The sequence below is a fragment of the Babylonia areolata genome, chromosome 2 (assembly GCF_041734735.1).
Source record: "Babylonia areolata isolate BAREFJ2019XMU chromosome 2, ASM4173473v1, whole genome shotgun sequence".
Classification (NCBI taxonomy): domain Eukaryota; kingdom Metazoa; phylum Mollusca; class Gastropoda; order Neogastropoda; family Buccinidae; genus Babylonia; species Babylonia areolata.
In genome coordinates this window covers 20,283,965-20,301,028 of record NC_134877.1, presented here as the reverse complement: position 1 = coordinate 20,301,028, position 17,064 = coordinate 20,283,965, and the positions used below count along the sequence as shown (strand labels likewise).

Genomic DNA, 17,064 nt, shown 5'->3' with positions numbered 1-17,064 from the left:
AAAACTGCTGAGCATCTTTGGACACTACTGCAGCAGTAGTTATATTCACAGACTGGTATTCAATCTCTCTTTCTTATTTATCTTGTGTGTATACATATGTATGTGTACATAATTACATGCATGTATATGAATGTGTATTGTGTGTGCGTGTGTTTATGTAAGTTTGTGCCTGCCTATGTGTGCGTATGTGTTAGGGTAGCTGTTAGATACATGTATGCAGTGTGCGTGCGTGGTGCGGTGCGGTGCGTGTGTGTGTGTGGTCACATTTTGGTGTATGTATGTAACATAGATATAATGTTTTATGTTATCAAAAGTGTTTTTGTAAAGCACCTAGAGCAGATTTCTGGATAGTGTGCTATATAAGTATCCATTATTATTATTATTATCTTTTTCTAATAGAAAATCAAAATTGCTCTATGTAAACAAGAGGTTCTAGTACTCAATTTTTCCAGACAACCAGCAGTCAACACTCACTTTTTGGGTCTTGACAGCCTGACCTTCAGACAACAAGGTTTTCTTCAGGTACTCCCGATCCTACACACACACACACACACGCATCACTATACTTATGTGTAATAGGATGAATTTTTAGTAAACAGCAAGTTAGCCTGGCATTTGGGGTATACTGCTGTGAACATATTACCAAAACTGTCAAAAAGATGATGTATAAAGAATGTACCTTGAGCTAACAGAAACAAGTTATCAAATCAACAAAATGGTGTATGCTGGCATTACAAGAAAAACTTAACTGTCATGTGTTTAATCTGCATCCACATCAGCCTTTGTTCATCATGTATCTTAAAACCATAAATGAATACCAACAAAGCTTTATTCAATCATATGCATGAACAACAAACATTTAACTAATTACAACAAAAGGATAACATTTAAGAGCTCAAACAGCATCTCTGGAGACAACTCTTAAAAGGAACAAAGAGGCCACTGTGTCTCAAAAAAAAAAAAAAACAATGTAAAAGCATAGTGAATGTTTAGATGGACAGATCCATATTTGTAGACAACAAAACCAACCATGATGTTCATTTCAAGACCAAACAATCATAAACAATTTTTAAAAGTACAGTGATATTTTCCCCAAACAACCACTTAGAACTCTAAGCTGAAGAAAATATATCTAAACGGGAGGGAAAAAAAAGGTTGAAAATTAAAAAAAAGAAGAAATGTATGGATACACAGCAACAAAAACTCACTTTACCCACACATCACAACAGAATAAAAAATAATATTAGAAAACAACTCACTTTTGCTTTTTTGAAGAACTCATGCTTCAGCAGCTGTTTAGCTGTGGGTCTGTGTGAAAATAAAAATAATATATAATACAATAAAACCGCACATATCTGATGATTTAATAACAAGGATCTAACGGCGCTATCAACTACAAACGTAAAGAGGGAGAGGAATAATCATGTCAACTTTATCAAGAAAATAAAGACAGCTGTCACACCCCTCAGCATAATAGTAAACACATACACACACGACTGGCACATATTAAGTTTTCAGATAAATACAATCTAAAAGGAGGAGTTTGTATTATACTCCATGTTTGGTGTTAAATATACTTACCATGTCAAACTGATGCAAACTAGGCCTATTGGTTTGCTCTGCTTGGCCAAATTTCGCGCGGCTAACAGTGAAAAGACGGGCCCACCCGCTCTCAGCCAATCAAACGCCTCTAAAAACTATAAGCGCTTAATCATTCCGTGGCCATGAACAAAAATGCCCCATGAGAACCACGGCGGAGACGCGGGGACGGACGGGCGGGCATTCGAGTTTGACATGGTAAGTATATTTAACACCAAACATGGAGTATAATACAAACTCCTCCTTTTGGTGTCATATACTGTACCATGTCAAACTGATGCAGAATTTAAAGCAAATGGAGGAGGGCAACGCCTACTGGTTCATATGGGGAGCCCCTGTACCTGAGACGGCAGTGTTAGTCGCGACAATGGAAATGGCGTGATGCCATTTTCAGCCTCTTTAACATTCCTGTGGAGGAGAGGGCTGCCCTGCGGTCCATCCCAGCACAGCAGCACTCCCTCTTCGGCCAGTTCCTAAACGCTATTTTCACTTCTTTTTTTTTCTCCAAGAAGTCTCTGTAGTGTGTGTGTGTGTGCATGTGCAGATACCCTTTTATATTTACTTCCCCTAATGAAACCATCTGAAAGTCTTCCAAGAAAATTCACATTACGCTACAAGACTCAACATTTTACAATACAAAGCAACACAAGAAAATTGTAAGATCTTGGATGAGGTCTTCTAAAAATGCTCTGAAGACGACCAAACAAATTGCAAAGTGTGCAGATTCTGTCAATACAAGGTACCTTTTCTCAGGGTCTTTCTTCAGGCACTCTGAGATCATCTTGCGGAAGATCTTGCTGTAGCCTTTATACTGGTCTTTGTCTTCCGCGTTGGTGTCCAGTGTGGGGGGGTCATTCTGAAGGGTCAGCATCAGCACCTGCACCCACAGGGTCAGACACATCACACAAGCAAAAGAACAAGAAAAAAAACAAAAAACCCCAACAACCTTGACCTATAAATTCACCACCATTATTCAACCCTTGCTAAATCTTGAGTGGTCTGGATGGAATGGGAGTGGCAGGAGGGGTTATGTGTTGCCAGGAGATGGTTTTACATTATGAATTTTATGCCTAAATAACTGAATTAGAAGCCACTTTTTTTTCTTTCTTTCTTTTTTTTTTTTTTTTTTTGAGCACAACAGGACACAGACACAAACACATAAAACTGTATACAAGTAATAGGTCGGTCCGCACACACTGTGGCGGTGGTTAACACTGCAGTCCTGACCCGTGTTTTGACCAATTTCAACTCGCTCGCTTCAGTAAAAAAAAAAACTTTGATAAATGATACAAAAATGTACTGGAATAAAGTTCATTCTTTCATATGTCCTTGTGTGGTATTTGTTTTTATTACTTGAGTCATGCATTTGTGCGCCGGGCGTTCGAACACAAGTGGTGTCGGGTCGGTTTTTACTGCGTGGACTCTGCTGCGCTCCCTGCGCAAGCTGTGAATCAAGTGTATCACTCAATCGCCTCGCGCTGCGTTCAGTGGCCGTGTATAAATTTAGAAACTACGTCACTGGAAAGCCAGGATTCTCACGTTAATTGGTTAGAATTTTGTTGGGGTTTTCACATGGCGTCGATCTGAAAATCGCAATAAAGTGTGAGACTGATGTTTGCGACCCTATAACTTTCGAACCAGTGTTTGAAATCACAAAGAAATCTAGAGAAATAAAGTTGAAATTATGCACTTTCAAGTGCAATTCATGGCTTTGTTATAAAGAGTAAGTCTCGAATGCGCTTTGGAAGAAAAGCGAGTGACCGCTTTCAGATCCGGCAGTCTTGCTCGTGCAGGCGGAACATGGTGGCAACTGAAGGAGCCTCCGTCAACTCGTCATCATCGTTTGAAGAATGTAAAACACGTCAACTAACAGGTCTGTAAGAAGCACAGTTTTTTCATTTTGTTTCTTTTGAAAATAACTGTAGATATTATTTTTCATATTTTTGTGAGTTGGGGTGAATCTTAACTTTGCTTCAGCTGTGTCGATGTATAACTGGCAACAGTAAAGCTTTGTCGGTCATGTTATTCAGAGCACAATTATGATCTTTTATTCGAAAATTTACCGCAATCAATGACTGTATATGGAAGATGAAGTGTTTGATTACTGTGTAAATTTTTGTTGTACAAGGGCTTTGTGTTAATGAATGTGGATTGATGGCTTTATATTGTGATCGACGTCGGACAGCATAGGAACTCGTGTATTCTTTCCACTTCCGTTCCGATCACCAAACACCATGACGTGCTCACGTGTGCGCGCGCACGCGGGCGCAACTTTGTGTGTGTATGTGTGCGTGCATAATTCAGTATGAGTGATATATGCTATGTGTGCATGCACTGAGTTAGTGTGTGTCTCTGCTGAACTGATGCAGCATGCATACATGAGGTCACATTTGTGTGTGTGTGTGTGTGTGTGTGTGTGTGTGTGTGTGTGTGTGTGTGTGCCTGAGTTTGTGTGTGCAATGTGCATGACTTTTGTGTGTGTGGAATGTGTAATAGTTGCCCTTAAGGGTGTGTGTGTGTGTAAATGATGTGAAGAAAAAATAACATAACTTACAAAGTAGTAAACCTGAATATCTTTAAAATATGTTGTTACATTGCACTTTTATCAATTAAGTGACGCCATTATAGTGGAGTAGCAATGAAATTAGTATATCATGTAGCACTGCACATTCATTCACTTAGGCACTCATGCACTCATGCACACACACACACACACACACGTATTTGCAAAAGCATCCATGAAAAGAAAAAAAGAAGTATTACTTGCACACCTGTGTATTTCAGATGAATAAAGCCTTAAGGGTGACCATTGCACACAGTGGATGAGAAAGACCACCACCAGCATCCAAGATTCCATTCAACAACAAACTCTTGATGCAGTTACATATGTTAAAGCATCAAGAGAACAAAAGCTGTGGAGAAATGGAACATTTCCCACACAAGTTGTTCCCAGAGTGTACCTTTCTACGTGTGGTGTCAATAGTTGAGTGCACTGTTAAGGAATTCAACAAGTGTGAAACAATCAGTGGTGCTGAATGCTTTTTACAAGAAAGGAAAGAACCACACATCTTCCCTGGCTTCTTCTGTCAGAAGTTCAGAATTACACACACAGATCTTTTGAAAGGAACTGTACAATTGTCAAAGGAACTGAGGCTTTACCTTGGTGTCCAATTGGTCTTGTATCAGAAGTATGTCACTTAGCCATGCAGTAAAAAATTGATGTGACACCACTTGTATTTGAACGCCCGGCACACAAATATTTGACTTGACTGATACAAATGCCACACAAGAACAGATGAAAAAATGAACTTTATTCTAGTTTAAGATTTGTGACATGTACCTGAGTCTGTTACTGAACTGAGCAAGTTGAAAATGATCAAAAATACAGGTCAGGACTGGACTGTTAACCACCGCCACAGTGTGTACTGACTGACCTTTTTATTGTTATCTGCATTTCTGATAGCACTTATTCATTAGAAAAACTGTATTCTACATGCTTTTCTGAACATGCACATATTTAAAATGTTTTTGTAGCATAAAAACTTTAAGAGATATCAACATTTTAAGTTATTGTAAAATCATGCCATTCAATGCTTGGCAATATTGAATATTTTGCTATTTTGGAGGCACTTTCTCTCTCTCTCAGTATGTTCTTGAGAAGGCCCCAAAAAATTAAGCATAAACAAGGTATTAGTGGTAGTGTGTACAGCAAAGGACAGTCTGGAAAGTCTTCATTTCAAAATTTTATAACAGTCCAAATATAGCAGTTTGTGAAATCTGTGAAAATACGTCATTTTTGTACATTTTTAGATGTCATTTTCTTGAAAACTACTGGACACAAAGCAATGAAATTTTGCATGTATGCTTAGTTTTTGTGTTCTTTCCAATGGTGTAATTAATTTTTCAATATTTTGAAGTTCAAAATTTATGTGGTCCTACCAACAAGTAAAAATGAAAATAAAAATAATGTGAAGACAAATATTACCAAAATAAACAACATGAACAGAAACAGAGAGAAAGCAGACTGTCTCATTGCTTCTAACGTCCCCCCCCAAACCCCCTCAACCTCCCCTTGCGTATCAGTCACAATGAGAGAAGTAAAGGACAGACCCCTTCCTTCACAGAACTTACCTTCATTGGTGGGTACTTGTGGTAGGGAGCTGTTCCTGTGGCCAGTTCAATAGCTGTGATGCCAAAGCTCCAGATGTCGGCCTTGAAGTCGTAACCCGTCACCTGTTCAAAATCCTTGTGTATACATGCTGTCAGCATCCCCTTCATCCCCTCTCATGTTCACATGTTCACTGGTTGCTGTTGCAAACACTTCCAGATCAGTGCTGGGGACTTGTCTGGCATGTTACAAAAATGCTTTCAAGACATATGAGAAGACTGTTGTCTAGTTATTTTCAAGCTGACAAAAGACTGGTTGTTCAGCACATTATATTGACATTTCCTTGTCATTAAATAATGCTGCTTACAAAGCATGTTCTGCGAACATTTCTTAGTCACTACAGAAAACTAGTCAAATATCATATACTTTTTCAATAATTAATGAAAACTGGCCGAAAAACATTCTACACACATTTCCAAGTCATTTGGCTACATTTTAGAGACACTTCAAAGTCAATAAAGACTGATAACGGACCACAGTTCACAAACATTTCCTTTCATTGAGTCTACAGCTTCAACTCTGTGGAGAAGCCAGCCAGGGTCAGAAAAACACCCACAATGACACAGGATTTAAACCCACAATATCCCAGGGAAAAGGGTTTGGAATAAACGTCTTCAAAAGGCTCTTTATATGTGCTACAATCCTGCAATGATTCTACAGTTTAAAGAGAAAAATATATATAATAATAAAATAAAATATTGAACTAATTTTCTTTCCCTAAATGACACACAAATTCTCTTGACCACACCCCTGACCCTAACCACATCTGTTGCTAATAATGCCTTTATACAAATAACAGCTCACATGAGAGACAACTCACCTGTTCCATGACCTCCGGGGCCATCCAGCAGGGGGTGCCCACAAAGGTGTGCCTCACAGAGTCCCGGGTCATGTCTTTCCCCGTGGCCAACCATGCACTCACCCCAAAATCTGAACCATCAAACACACCTCTGCCTTTCAACTGATTACCTTATTTCAAGACATGCCATCTAACGCAAGTGTGTGTGTGTGTGTGTGTGTGTGTGTGTAGTATGAGCTGGAATGCAAGGCCTGCAAGTGGGAGAGAACAGACAGTAGGTCAGAGTAGGTGGCAGAAATAGTGATGGGTCAGAGTTGTGTGAAGGGCTGGGGGTGAATATGAATGTGTCAATTTCTCTTCAGTTTTTCTTCATTTTAGATGTCAATACATTTATACATCTGTATCAAAATATATGGAAATGGTAGTTACTTTTTAAGCGTTTCCTCTGTAGCTGATGGTCTTACAAATTTATCAAAGTGGATTCACATATTTCTTAAAATATGTTCTAAGTAGTAGTAATAATAATAATTTATATATAGCACATGTTTCTCCAGAAATACTGTTAAAAGAGCATTCCCCACTCCCTGCCTCCCCTCTCAATAAGTTGAATTAGATTTAGAATAACTCACACACACACACATGTCAGAGCACACTCATATAACTGAACATTGGAAACCACCCACCCACAACGCACTCCAGAAAACGCATCCCTGCAACGTGCACTCAGGCACACACACACACACAGAGGAATGCATGGACACTCACAAACACATCGCCACACACAAACGGCTTCCCCAAAATAAAGCATGCATTTGAAACCACATCATACCAAGCAAGACCAGCAGTGAAAAATTAATGTTGATAGAAAGGATGCTTTTTCAGAGCAGGCCTAAAAGATTTCAGCAAGACAGAATGTCACAATTTACAAAACGCTGACAATATCAGTTGTTTTTTTTCATTCATTATCTTTTACGGATCACAGTAGTTGTTTTTTTGTAAAAATAATTAAAATTTGTACATAGTCTAAATAATATAAATTAACCATAAACATTTCCTGGTATGACTGATTACAAAGTGTTCACCTCACATAACTCTTTTGACACAATAACAGGTTAGACATATCTAATGAAAAAGGAAATGATGATAATGCACTTTGCAATTTGTTCTTTCCCGGCTGGTATGACTACTTTCTTGTTGCTTTTCTCTTCATCTGCTTTTTCATCAGCTGGTACAGTTTCTACCATTCTGAAGCCTTCAGTCTAATTTGCATTCTATTCAAGCCCCAAAGCATTAACCTGTTCGATCAGAATCGTCTGTTAGCCCTGCTTTCAGAACGGCCACTATCTTCCTTTAAAAAGATCAGTGGATGATCAGTCCAATTTTGTGATTTCTCTCTTTTCACATCACCGATTTATCCCCATATCAGATGCTTATCTTTTTCCCCCCCGCAGTGTTAAGGGTGAATCATGATCACGTTCTCTTTCAATCTGGTGTCAATGGCATCAATTTGGTATGATGATGAACATTGCATCACTGTAATGTGCTGCTATTCAGTGTGCTCAAGTATATTCATTGTGTTAAAAAATGTTGTCAAATACAGAGTTAGTCGAGATAGGTGGCATCACATAGTGGTACGAATTTGGTTCAGTCACAAGGCAGTTAAGATAAAGGGATCACATTTGATCAAGAAGGTAAAACGACATAGGTCAGAAATCACAATATGTGCTTTGTATGCATATGAAAGTGCACACACATGTTTTTTACCTGCCACATAGACTGCACCATCCTCTCCCATCAGAATATTGCCAGCCTTGATATCTCTGAAACACAAAACATCATCAACTCTGAAGTCACTGAAGCATCAAATAGCCTAAGTGCAACAGTTTCTGCAAAACCAACATGTTAACTACTTCAATGACCATGATGGTCAGATCATCTATATGCCTTCCCTGTAATGACCTGCTTTTCACAATTTATTTTTGATGGCATGAAATTTTGCTGAACTAGCAAAAGATTTGTGCTGAGAGAAACAGGAGACTTTCACTTACGCTTTCAGTCAACAGGTTTATTCTTTGTTTACTTTTAATGAACATAAGTTGTGCAGGTAAGGCTGAGGAATCTTTTTTCCCTGCACATAAGATTTTTTTATCACACCATCTTAAAACTGAAATTTCATGAAAGCAAATCAGCAAAGTGGACCGCAAATACAAAATAACTATTCTGACAATCTGACAAAGACTTTTAAAACCAGATTTGCAAATTTTCTTAATAAAGTCAACAGTCTCCACACTATTATGTTGCCCAGAGCCATTTTCCAAGGCAATCCCATACCTGTGGATCTGGCCATTGTTGTGGAAATATTCCAGTCCTTTGAGCACTTCCTTCAGCACCGTGGCAATGGTGGCCTCATCCATTACCCCATTCTTGTAATTTCCTGTTCGCATCCGTGCTTTGATGATGTCAAGCATCGATCCTGCCCCACAAAGAATCAGCAGTTCACTAACAAAGCAATGACTGAAACTCATTTTCATTTGAATCATAGGACAATACCGTGAAGTTCGGTCTACTGAGCGCACTGGTATATAAGTCGCACCCACTAAATTTTGGAAAAAATTGAACTTTATACATATATAAGCCGCACCGGCTTATAAGCCGCACTTATTTCCGGTACCGGAACACATATTGATACTAAGAATAGCTGTCAATACTGTAGGTTATGAAATAAACACAAGCGGGTACAACACAAAGAAAAACAAGCGAAAATACTGCTAGTGCCACAAAAAAATAATAAACACAACGAAAATAAGATCCATAGTTTAGGGATAGTCACATTTATTTAACGTCATCCTGCTCACTGAATCCACTAAAATCTTCATCTTCAGTGTCCGAGTTGAAGAGAACCAGCACAGCTTCCTCCGCCATCTTGTCACTGACTTCAGCCTCGCTTTCACTTCATGAACATGAAGGTGGAGGTCGCTGCTGGTTCGTCGCTTGCACTGTCGTCTGCTAGGTCGATCGCTTTCAATTTGAAGGCTGCTTCATAGGCATAACGTCACGTTTTTGGCATGATGAGGGTGTATGCTTGAGCAGAGTAGAATTGAACGCTGGTCTGAAGGCTTTAATGTGTGCGGATTTGATTTATAAAACGTGAACAGTTAGCACACTATCCTGAAGCTCATCCAAAAATTCATGGACAGAAATCATGATTTTGGTTAGTTGAAGGGCAGCTAAGAATAGACAAGAACGTGACACTCCCGGGATTGTTAAAATCCGCAAATAAGCCGAATCATTGTATAAGCCGCAGAGGTTGAAGCTGGGGTAAAAAGTCGCGGCTTATAGACTGAACTTTACAGTATATATTAACGATGATGGTTCATTCATTAAAGTGGTAAAGACAAAGGATGGAAAAAAGACTTTAAAAATACTCAATAAAAAAAAAAATGGTTAAAGCATCATCACAAAGCATAAATATCAAGCACTGATCCTGCCCCATGAAGAACAATTAAAAACATACATGTGGATCTGCTAAATCTTCTGGTACCCTACCTACAAATGAATTACAAATAATAAGTTCTATATTTTCAGAGGTGAAAGAGGGGGGCGTGGGGGGGGGGGAATCAGTATGGCTGAACCCCACATTCAAGAGAGGGAATGTTAATATATACAATGTATGCATACAGCTGCTGTGTCTAAGCTTTTCACATTCATCACACAAACACTGCCTCTTTGACAGAACCTTTAGCATGTACTAATTTGAAAGCTTCTTTGAAAGATAAAACCCAAAACTGCCAATTTCTTTTCACTAAATTGGAAATGCTTGGTTAATATTGCTGCTCAGTGACATGAAAAAAGCCTTCTGAACTACCACAAAACCAATCAAAGATACTAACAGGAAGCAATCTATGCAGGAATATACAACTTCACGCAACTAGTTTTCATCCATAAAAGTCATAAGGACTGTTGATGAAAAGTTGTTTCCTTCAAGCACCATCTGAATGCTGTTGTGAACTGACGTGGTGTGCAGAGTGACCACACTGTATGTCCTCATGATTCCATGGAGTCTTACTTGTTGAGCTGGCCCTGTCGCAACTTCTTCATCAATTCCCCCCTCCTGTCTCATTCCCCACCAGACCTCAGCATCAGGACCACCCACAGCTTATCCTTTGGGTACATACAAGTGACTTCATTCCTCCCTCCCTCCCCTCTGTTCTCTGCCATGTGACTCACCTCCACTGCAGAGCTTCATCACCACCCACAGCTCCTCCTTGACCACAAAGGACGTGTAGTAACCCACCACGTTCTCATGCTTACACTGGCTCATAGCCTGGATCTCTTTCTGCATGACAGAAGAGTTGTTAGATGACATGGTGGACAAAGCATAAAGTATAGCCAACAAAACAAAGAGATGTGTAACTGCCACTGCCTGATTCCACATTCACTTGTCAGTAAGAATCAGCTTTCTCTCTCTCTCTCTCCCTCCCCTCACCTTCCTCCTCTTGAACTTTTTGTGCTTTCTTCCTCCCACCTACACTCTTTCAAAAACTAGTTTAAAATTGGTCATGCCTATTTATTTTCCTTATGATTTGTGGAATTCTTCATTCTTTGTAAAAGTCCAACACCAGTATATGATGAGTCCATGACTAATCTTTGTTAAAACATGTGGACAGATAAGCTCACAGTTAAAAAGGTGGGAAATCATAAAAAAAATTTTTTAAACAAAAAAACCTGAAACAGTTGATTGTTGAAAGAAATGAACACACAGTCTCTAAGCCAGATTCAAAGAAGCACATATAATTATCATGCTTAATCATTCCTGGGAAAACATCAAACTAGTCTGGAAAGAACCATCCACATCCAAATCAAAAAGAAACCACTGTCAATATATCCATGACTGTATTAGATCTACATCTTCTCACAGTAACTGAATAACTTCAATAAGCTGACTCACAATACTATTACATGAGAACAGTGCTGCACTGGCAAGCAGAAGGAAGGAAACATACTAAGGGAAGTCCACAGCTGTAGCTACTATTGTTTCTTCCACATGCACAGGGTAGTATTTTGCACAGGACAGGAATCAGACCCTTGGCAGAGTCTGCACCAGTGGGTTATGGTATAGTAATTAAATCTTTGTATATGCAATGAAATCCAGACCGACATAAATGCTCACACACAATTACACATTCTCACAGCCACACTTAAACACACATTAATAACTATGATATGCACACATAACACTATGCATACAAATTACCAAGAGTTCCTCCACTGTAGTGTTGCATTTCTCCAAGTTAATACGTTTGATAGCACAGCGCTCATTGCGTGGCTTGCACAGAGCTGCCTGCACTACCGCTGTTGCTCCCGCTCCTGCACACAACAACATCACACTGTTAAACTAATATCTTCAGCACACTATGCTGCTGGTGTTGCAAGGGCAACAGCATTACCATACTACTACATAATATAAACTACAGACAAACTTTGACAATCACAAAAAAGAGGGAAGAAAAAATAGAATATACCAAGTAAATACTGGTGTGGCAGGATGGCTAATTTATAATTATAGAAAATAATGGTTGAAAGTGAAACTGATGACCTTCTACTCGTATGTAACAGAGTGAAAAATCACAGAACTGCAGCATAAGTAGCAATCATCTTAAAAACATTAATAATAATAATAATAACAATAATAAAATACAAATAAAAAAGTAATGATTCACATACTAACAAAGTGAAACCTATCACTACTTGCATTCAAGCACCAGTTCAATTCATACAATAGTCCAAGATCAAGTGGATGCAAGCAAAGTCCCTGTGTAAGCCCTGACCCACACCTCAAAATAACGATTGTTTGGGGAGACTTCAGCTTGCAGGACTCTCACTCTCAGTGGCTTATATTTCTATTTCATATGTCAGATTCTGAGATTAGCACAAGTATGTTCAACTACTTCCCCTTACAAATGTTGAAATACTTCCCTGACCATAACAGCTTTTACCTTGGAAGGCCAAAGTGATAAAATTACTCTGAGAACAAATATTGTCCTTTGTGTTTAATTGCACACCATTGTCTTATCAAAAACTTTTTTTTTTTTTTTGAATGGAAGTCAAATATCAGGGAAGTGAAGGGGATGTTGTTCAGTCATTGGTGGCAAATTGCCAACAAAAACTCATAAGGCAAAGGCAATTTGACAAAAAATGTTGAGGACTTGAGTCAGATTCACACACTCAGAGGTACCAGGCCAAATAATAAACTGCAGTGCCATGCAACTGATATTCATAACAAATGGTCAAGGGGGCCAATTTCCAGTGTGGTTGGGTTTTTTTGTTTGTTGTTTTTGGTGTTGTTTTTTTTCTAAACCTGGGGATATCCAGTCCTGTACGGCTGTAGACTGTGGAAAAGTACTGTCCACAGATGCACTTGATTCCACACACAGTGAAACAGTGTACACACTCTCAACAAGAAATTAATCTAATGTGCTCATTTATGGCATCTCAATTAATTTGGAATATCAAATAGCTGTGCTGTGCAAAGCACCAAATTGCTGCTCTGTTCCCTTTAATTCCAACTCATCTATTTAGCTAATGAACTCTGTGTAACATTTTTCTGTAAACAATAAATAAAAATATAAAAATACATGTAATGATATATCTATCGATGTACCATCTATGTAGCATATCATCAATGTCAAGTGGATTTTCACGTGAACACCCACTGACTTTATACAACCTGGAAACTGTACTGGAGACTGCCCAAGTTTGGTTATGAATATTAGCACTCCTGTTTAACATCCTGGTAGAAGAATGCTATTGACAAGTGTTCAGAATCACTGGAAAGAACATTAATGCTTGTCATCACTGGAAAAAGCATAAAACAATAAATTAATGTTCAGCATAACTAGAAAGAGCAACCTTTATAGGCACTGTGCCCTATATATATATATATATATATATATATAAACACACACACATTATATATATATATATATATATACATGTCTGTGTGTCCCTCTGTGCATTACATTTATAGCCATGTGAAGCCTGAACAGTTAACTGTGCTATTATTGCTTTATTAGTGAAAAGTTTGTCACACCCTCATTGTACACTCCGGATTTAGTAACTGTGTTGAGTGTGCGCTGGTGCATTTCAATTTATAACAAAAACTTTGCATACATATATATATTATGTGTGTGTGTGTGTCATGAAAATTTAAAACAGACACGAATGTTTTCCGGTAAAAAGTAGCCAACGCTACTGCAGAGGCTTGGCATCATGTCAGTGCACGCTGAACGTACACTGGCTGGCCAGGTCGCAAAAAGAAAGGAGGAAGAAAAGAGAAAAAAAAGAAAGAGAATTTTTTTTTTTTTCCAATCCTCACAACAGCGCAATCCTCAGCAACCTCCCCAAACTACAACAGAACCATCAATAGAATGATGGTTGTACAAAGGAAGAAGAAGAACGCTGCAACAGTGTTTTGATCTGTCCTGTTGCGCTGTTACCCACGAAGTGTTGATGCATCTTCGTAAACTGGAAGCTGCTGATAAACCAAACGAGTCAAGTATCGATCACATCTAACATGACTGAGCTTATACAGAGGCGACCACAGCAAGTCACTCTGAAACTGTGAAGGTAACTTGAACGAGCGCATCCCACAGGTTGCAAACGCAGTTCGGTCACTCATGCAACAGTTTGTGCGATTTAAATTTTTTTTAAAGACTCTGCAAACTGAAAAGCACACACTAGCAGAACAGAGACACGCACAAAAATAACAAGATTGTTCTTACCAATAAAATCAAGGAGCTCATAGTCATCTTTTTTGTTCGGCCAAACATTGTCAGTCACTGGAGCAGCAGCCATCTCGTTTGTCGCTGCAAGGAAAATGGCGGAACAAGTGAAAATTGTTCGAGTTATTCCCCTTGTGCACTTCCTGCCCGGATGTTAGCAAGTCTCATTTTCGATGTGATCCTTTTTTTCTTTCAAATTCAGGTTCAGATCTGCAAACGGGGAATTTGATATGTTATCAATAATCTAAAACATTGCTTACATACAAATGTATACAACCGAAGAAAATTGTTTACTTCATAAACAGAATGAACATTATAGCAACCATTACTTTTCCTTTCATTTTCATGGGTGAAGGTCATGCAAAAACAGGAGGAACTGGTAAGACATGTCAGGAACAGCCTGAGGCCAGAACTGATACTGAGATGAAGCTACTCAGGGAGGAAAACGGCAAAGAAGAGGACATTATCATTCACACAGATGGTTCAGTCACCAAAGACCAAGACGGTAGCAAAGCAAAACGAAAAAACGATCAGGGTAGAGAATGCCGCGTACAAACTGAAGTCAGGCCACTGACCGACTAGCCAGATAAAGGAAGATGAAGCTGTGACAGTGCTCTACAGTGTCTATTCGTGCGCCTGGAAATCAATATGCCATGATTCCGACTGATTCAATGAACCTATTTCCTAAGGTGAAATTTAAAAAAACAATGAATAGATAAATAAATTAATAAAAAGTGGAATCGGGACCGTCAGTAGAGTGGCATAAGACAATGCGCAACTTTTTGATTTGAAAGATTACACGAATACCGTATACTGCCCTGGTATCAACGAGCCGACAGGCTTGCTCGTGTAGTACAACAACAACGGTCTACATTTGGGGAAATCTTAAATACAAAGAAAGGTAAAAGACTGCCTCAAAACCCAGGTATTACAAGGCCACAGTCGCACCGGCCGATCAATTGATTGCCTCGCAGAAAGAAGAGAGAGAAGGAACGGTTGTAAGTCTAGCATGAAATGTAGTGCACGATCCATATAATCTGCTGATTTAACGAATATTGGCATGATTTCCAAAGCAACAATGCTGGCGCAGGTTTCTTCATAACGGAACATTGAGAGACGCTCTTGGCTTTCCCAAATACATCCCTGGCATCACGTACGCTCCTGTCCCTCATGCGGCAAATCGATGGCAGCGTGTTTGTGTTGTGGGTACTTTGAGAGCTGTGATATATATATATATATATATATATATATATATAGTGTGTGTGTGTGTGTGTGTGTGTGTGTGTGTGTGTGTGTGTGTGTGTGACTTGCGTGCTTACATTCTAGTGTCGGGCCTGTGTACATTAATTTTTTTAAGTTTGTGCGTTCATATCTTTGAGACTGCCGCATATTTGTTGCACATATTTGTGCCGCCTCTGTGTGTGAATATGTGTCGCGTGTAGCCGGTGTGTCCGTCTGTGTGTGTGACAGTGTGTGCCAGAGAGAGCCTGAGAGTGAGTGAGCGCGCGCGCGCGTGTATGGGTTTATTTCTCCATATTTGTTTATTCATTTATCTATTCATTTATCAATATTATCATCATTATTATTCATATTATTTTTGTTTTTTCTGATTGTTTTTTTTTGTTTGTTTTTTGTTGTTGTTTTTCATTTATTTATTAATTCATTTATTTATTTACTGTAGATTTTTTTCCCACGATACCCGACTGACTGACTAAGCCCGTTGGGGGGTTACGCTGCGGCTGGTAAGGCATAAATATGATTAGCAGATGTGGGGAAGCGTATGTGGATTTGTCCGAACACAGTGACGCCTCAGTCCTTGAGCAACTGAACTGAACTGGACTGAGAGTGAAAGGTCCAGATTCATGCCGGTTTCAGGATAATCGTAACTGCAGTGACAGCCTATAGTCAGTTTTCTTGCTTTCCACTGAGTAAGTATTCTAAATGCATGGATCATGTCAGTATAATTTGTTCAGTTCTGCTCAAGATGTAATTTAGGTTGTGTTCAAACTGTCCGTGTCACTGAAGAAGAAAGTGCATGCGGCACGGACTGCGCTGATGCTGCCTGTGTGTTCAGCGATGGTAATAATTTATCATTATCAACACTGATTTTCGCCAATTCTCAAATATGAATTGATGTTAAAGCAATAAATAGGACTGAATATTTCACACATTTTTTTCTTTAACGTTTTTTTTCAGTTTCCTTACAACTTGATGAGAAAATGTTAAGTCACACAGAACACTGGTAGAAACCTACACGGAGTTTACCGCGGCGGCTACACGGCACACACACACACACACACACACACACACACACAATATTTCTTGATAAATTTCTTATCTTTCAGTACAAACGGCCAGGACAATATTAACAAGGATGATACGCCGGCCATGTTGATGGGCGAATGGAGACCTATATTCATATTTGACTGCATGCTTATCTCTTGAATTTCTTCACTGTCTGGACTGATTTTGATCTGCCTGTATTGTGTGTGTGTGTGTGTGTGTGTGAGAGAGAGAGAGAGAGAGAGAGAGAGAGAGAGAGAGAGAGATAACTCGAACTCAAAATCAAATTCAAAATCAATGTTTTGTTGAAGGTGAAAAAAGGATATACAACAAGCTTCTTTATACCATACCCCTACAACAACAGAATGAAAATAAGAATAATTTTTTATCCTAAAAAAATAAACAAACCCAAAACAGACGAAGTAGAAAGAAGA

General features: G+C 39.0%; 1 protein-coding gene across 1 annotated transcript in view; it reads right to left on the bottom strand.

Annotated features, from left to right (window-relative positions):
* The window catches only part of LOC143298982 (serine/threonine-protein kinase OSR1-like), a 36,539-nt gene extending 22,070 nt beyond the window's left edge, over positions 1-14,469 (bottom strand). The window contains exons 1-10 of the mRNA XM_076612043.1: positions 14,348-14,469; positions 11,821-11,933; positions 10,794-10,902; positions 8,898-9,039; positions 8,331-8,386; positions 6,588-6,697; positions 5,731-5,832; positions 2,343-2,476; positions 1,260-1,308; positions 475-534 (exon numbers count right to left, since the gene is read on the bottom strand). Of these exons, the coding sequence (XP_076468158.1) occupies positions 475-534; positions 1,260-1,308; positions 2,343-2,476; positions 5,731-5,832; positions 6,588-6,697; positions 8,331-8,386; positions 8,898-9,039; positions 10,794-10,902; positions 11,821-11,933; positions 14,348-14,420 (948 nt within the window). The 5' untranslated portion in view covers positions 14,421-14,469. The remainder of the gene's footprint in view (positions 1-474; positions 535-1,259; positions 1,309-2,342; positions 2,477-5,730; positions 5,833-6,587; positions 6,698-8,330; positions 8,387-8,897; positions 9,040-10,793; positions 10,903-11,820; positions 11,934-14,347) is intronic.
* Positions 14,470-17,064: the final 2,595 nt, after the last annotated feature.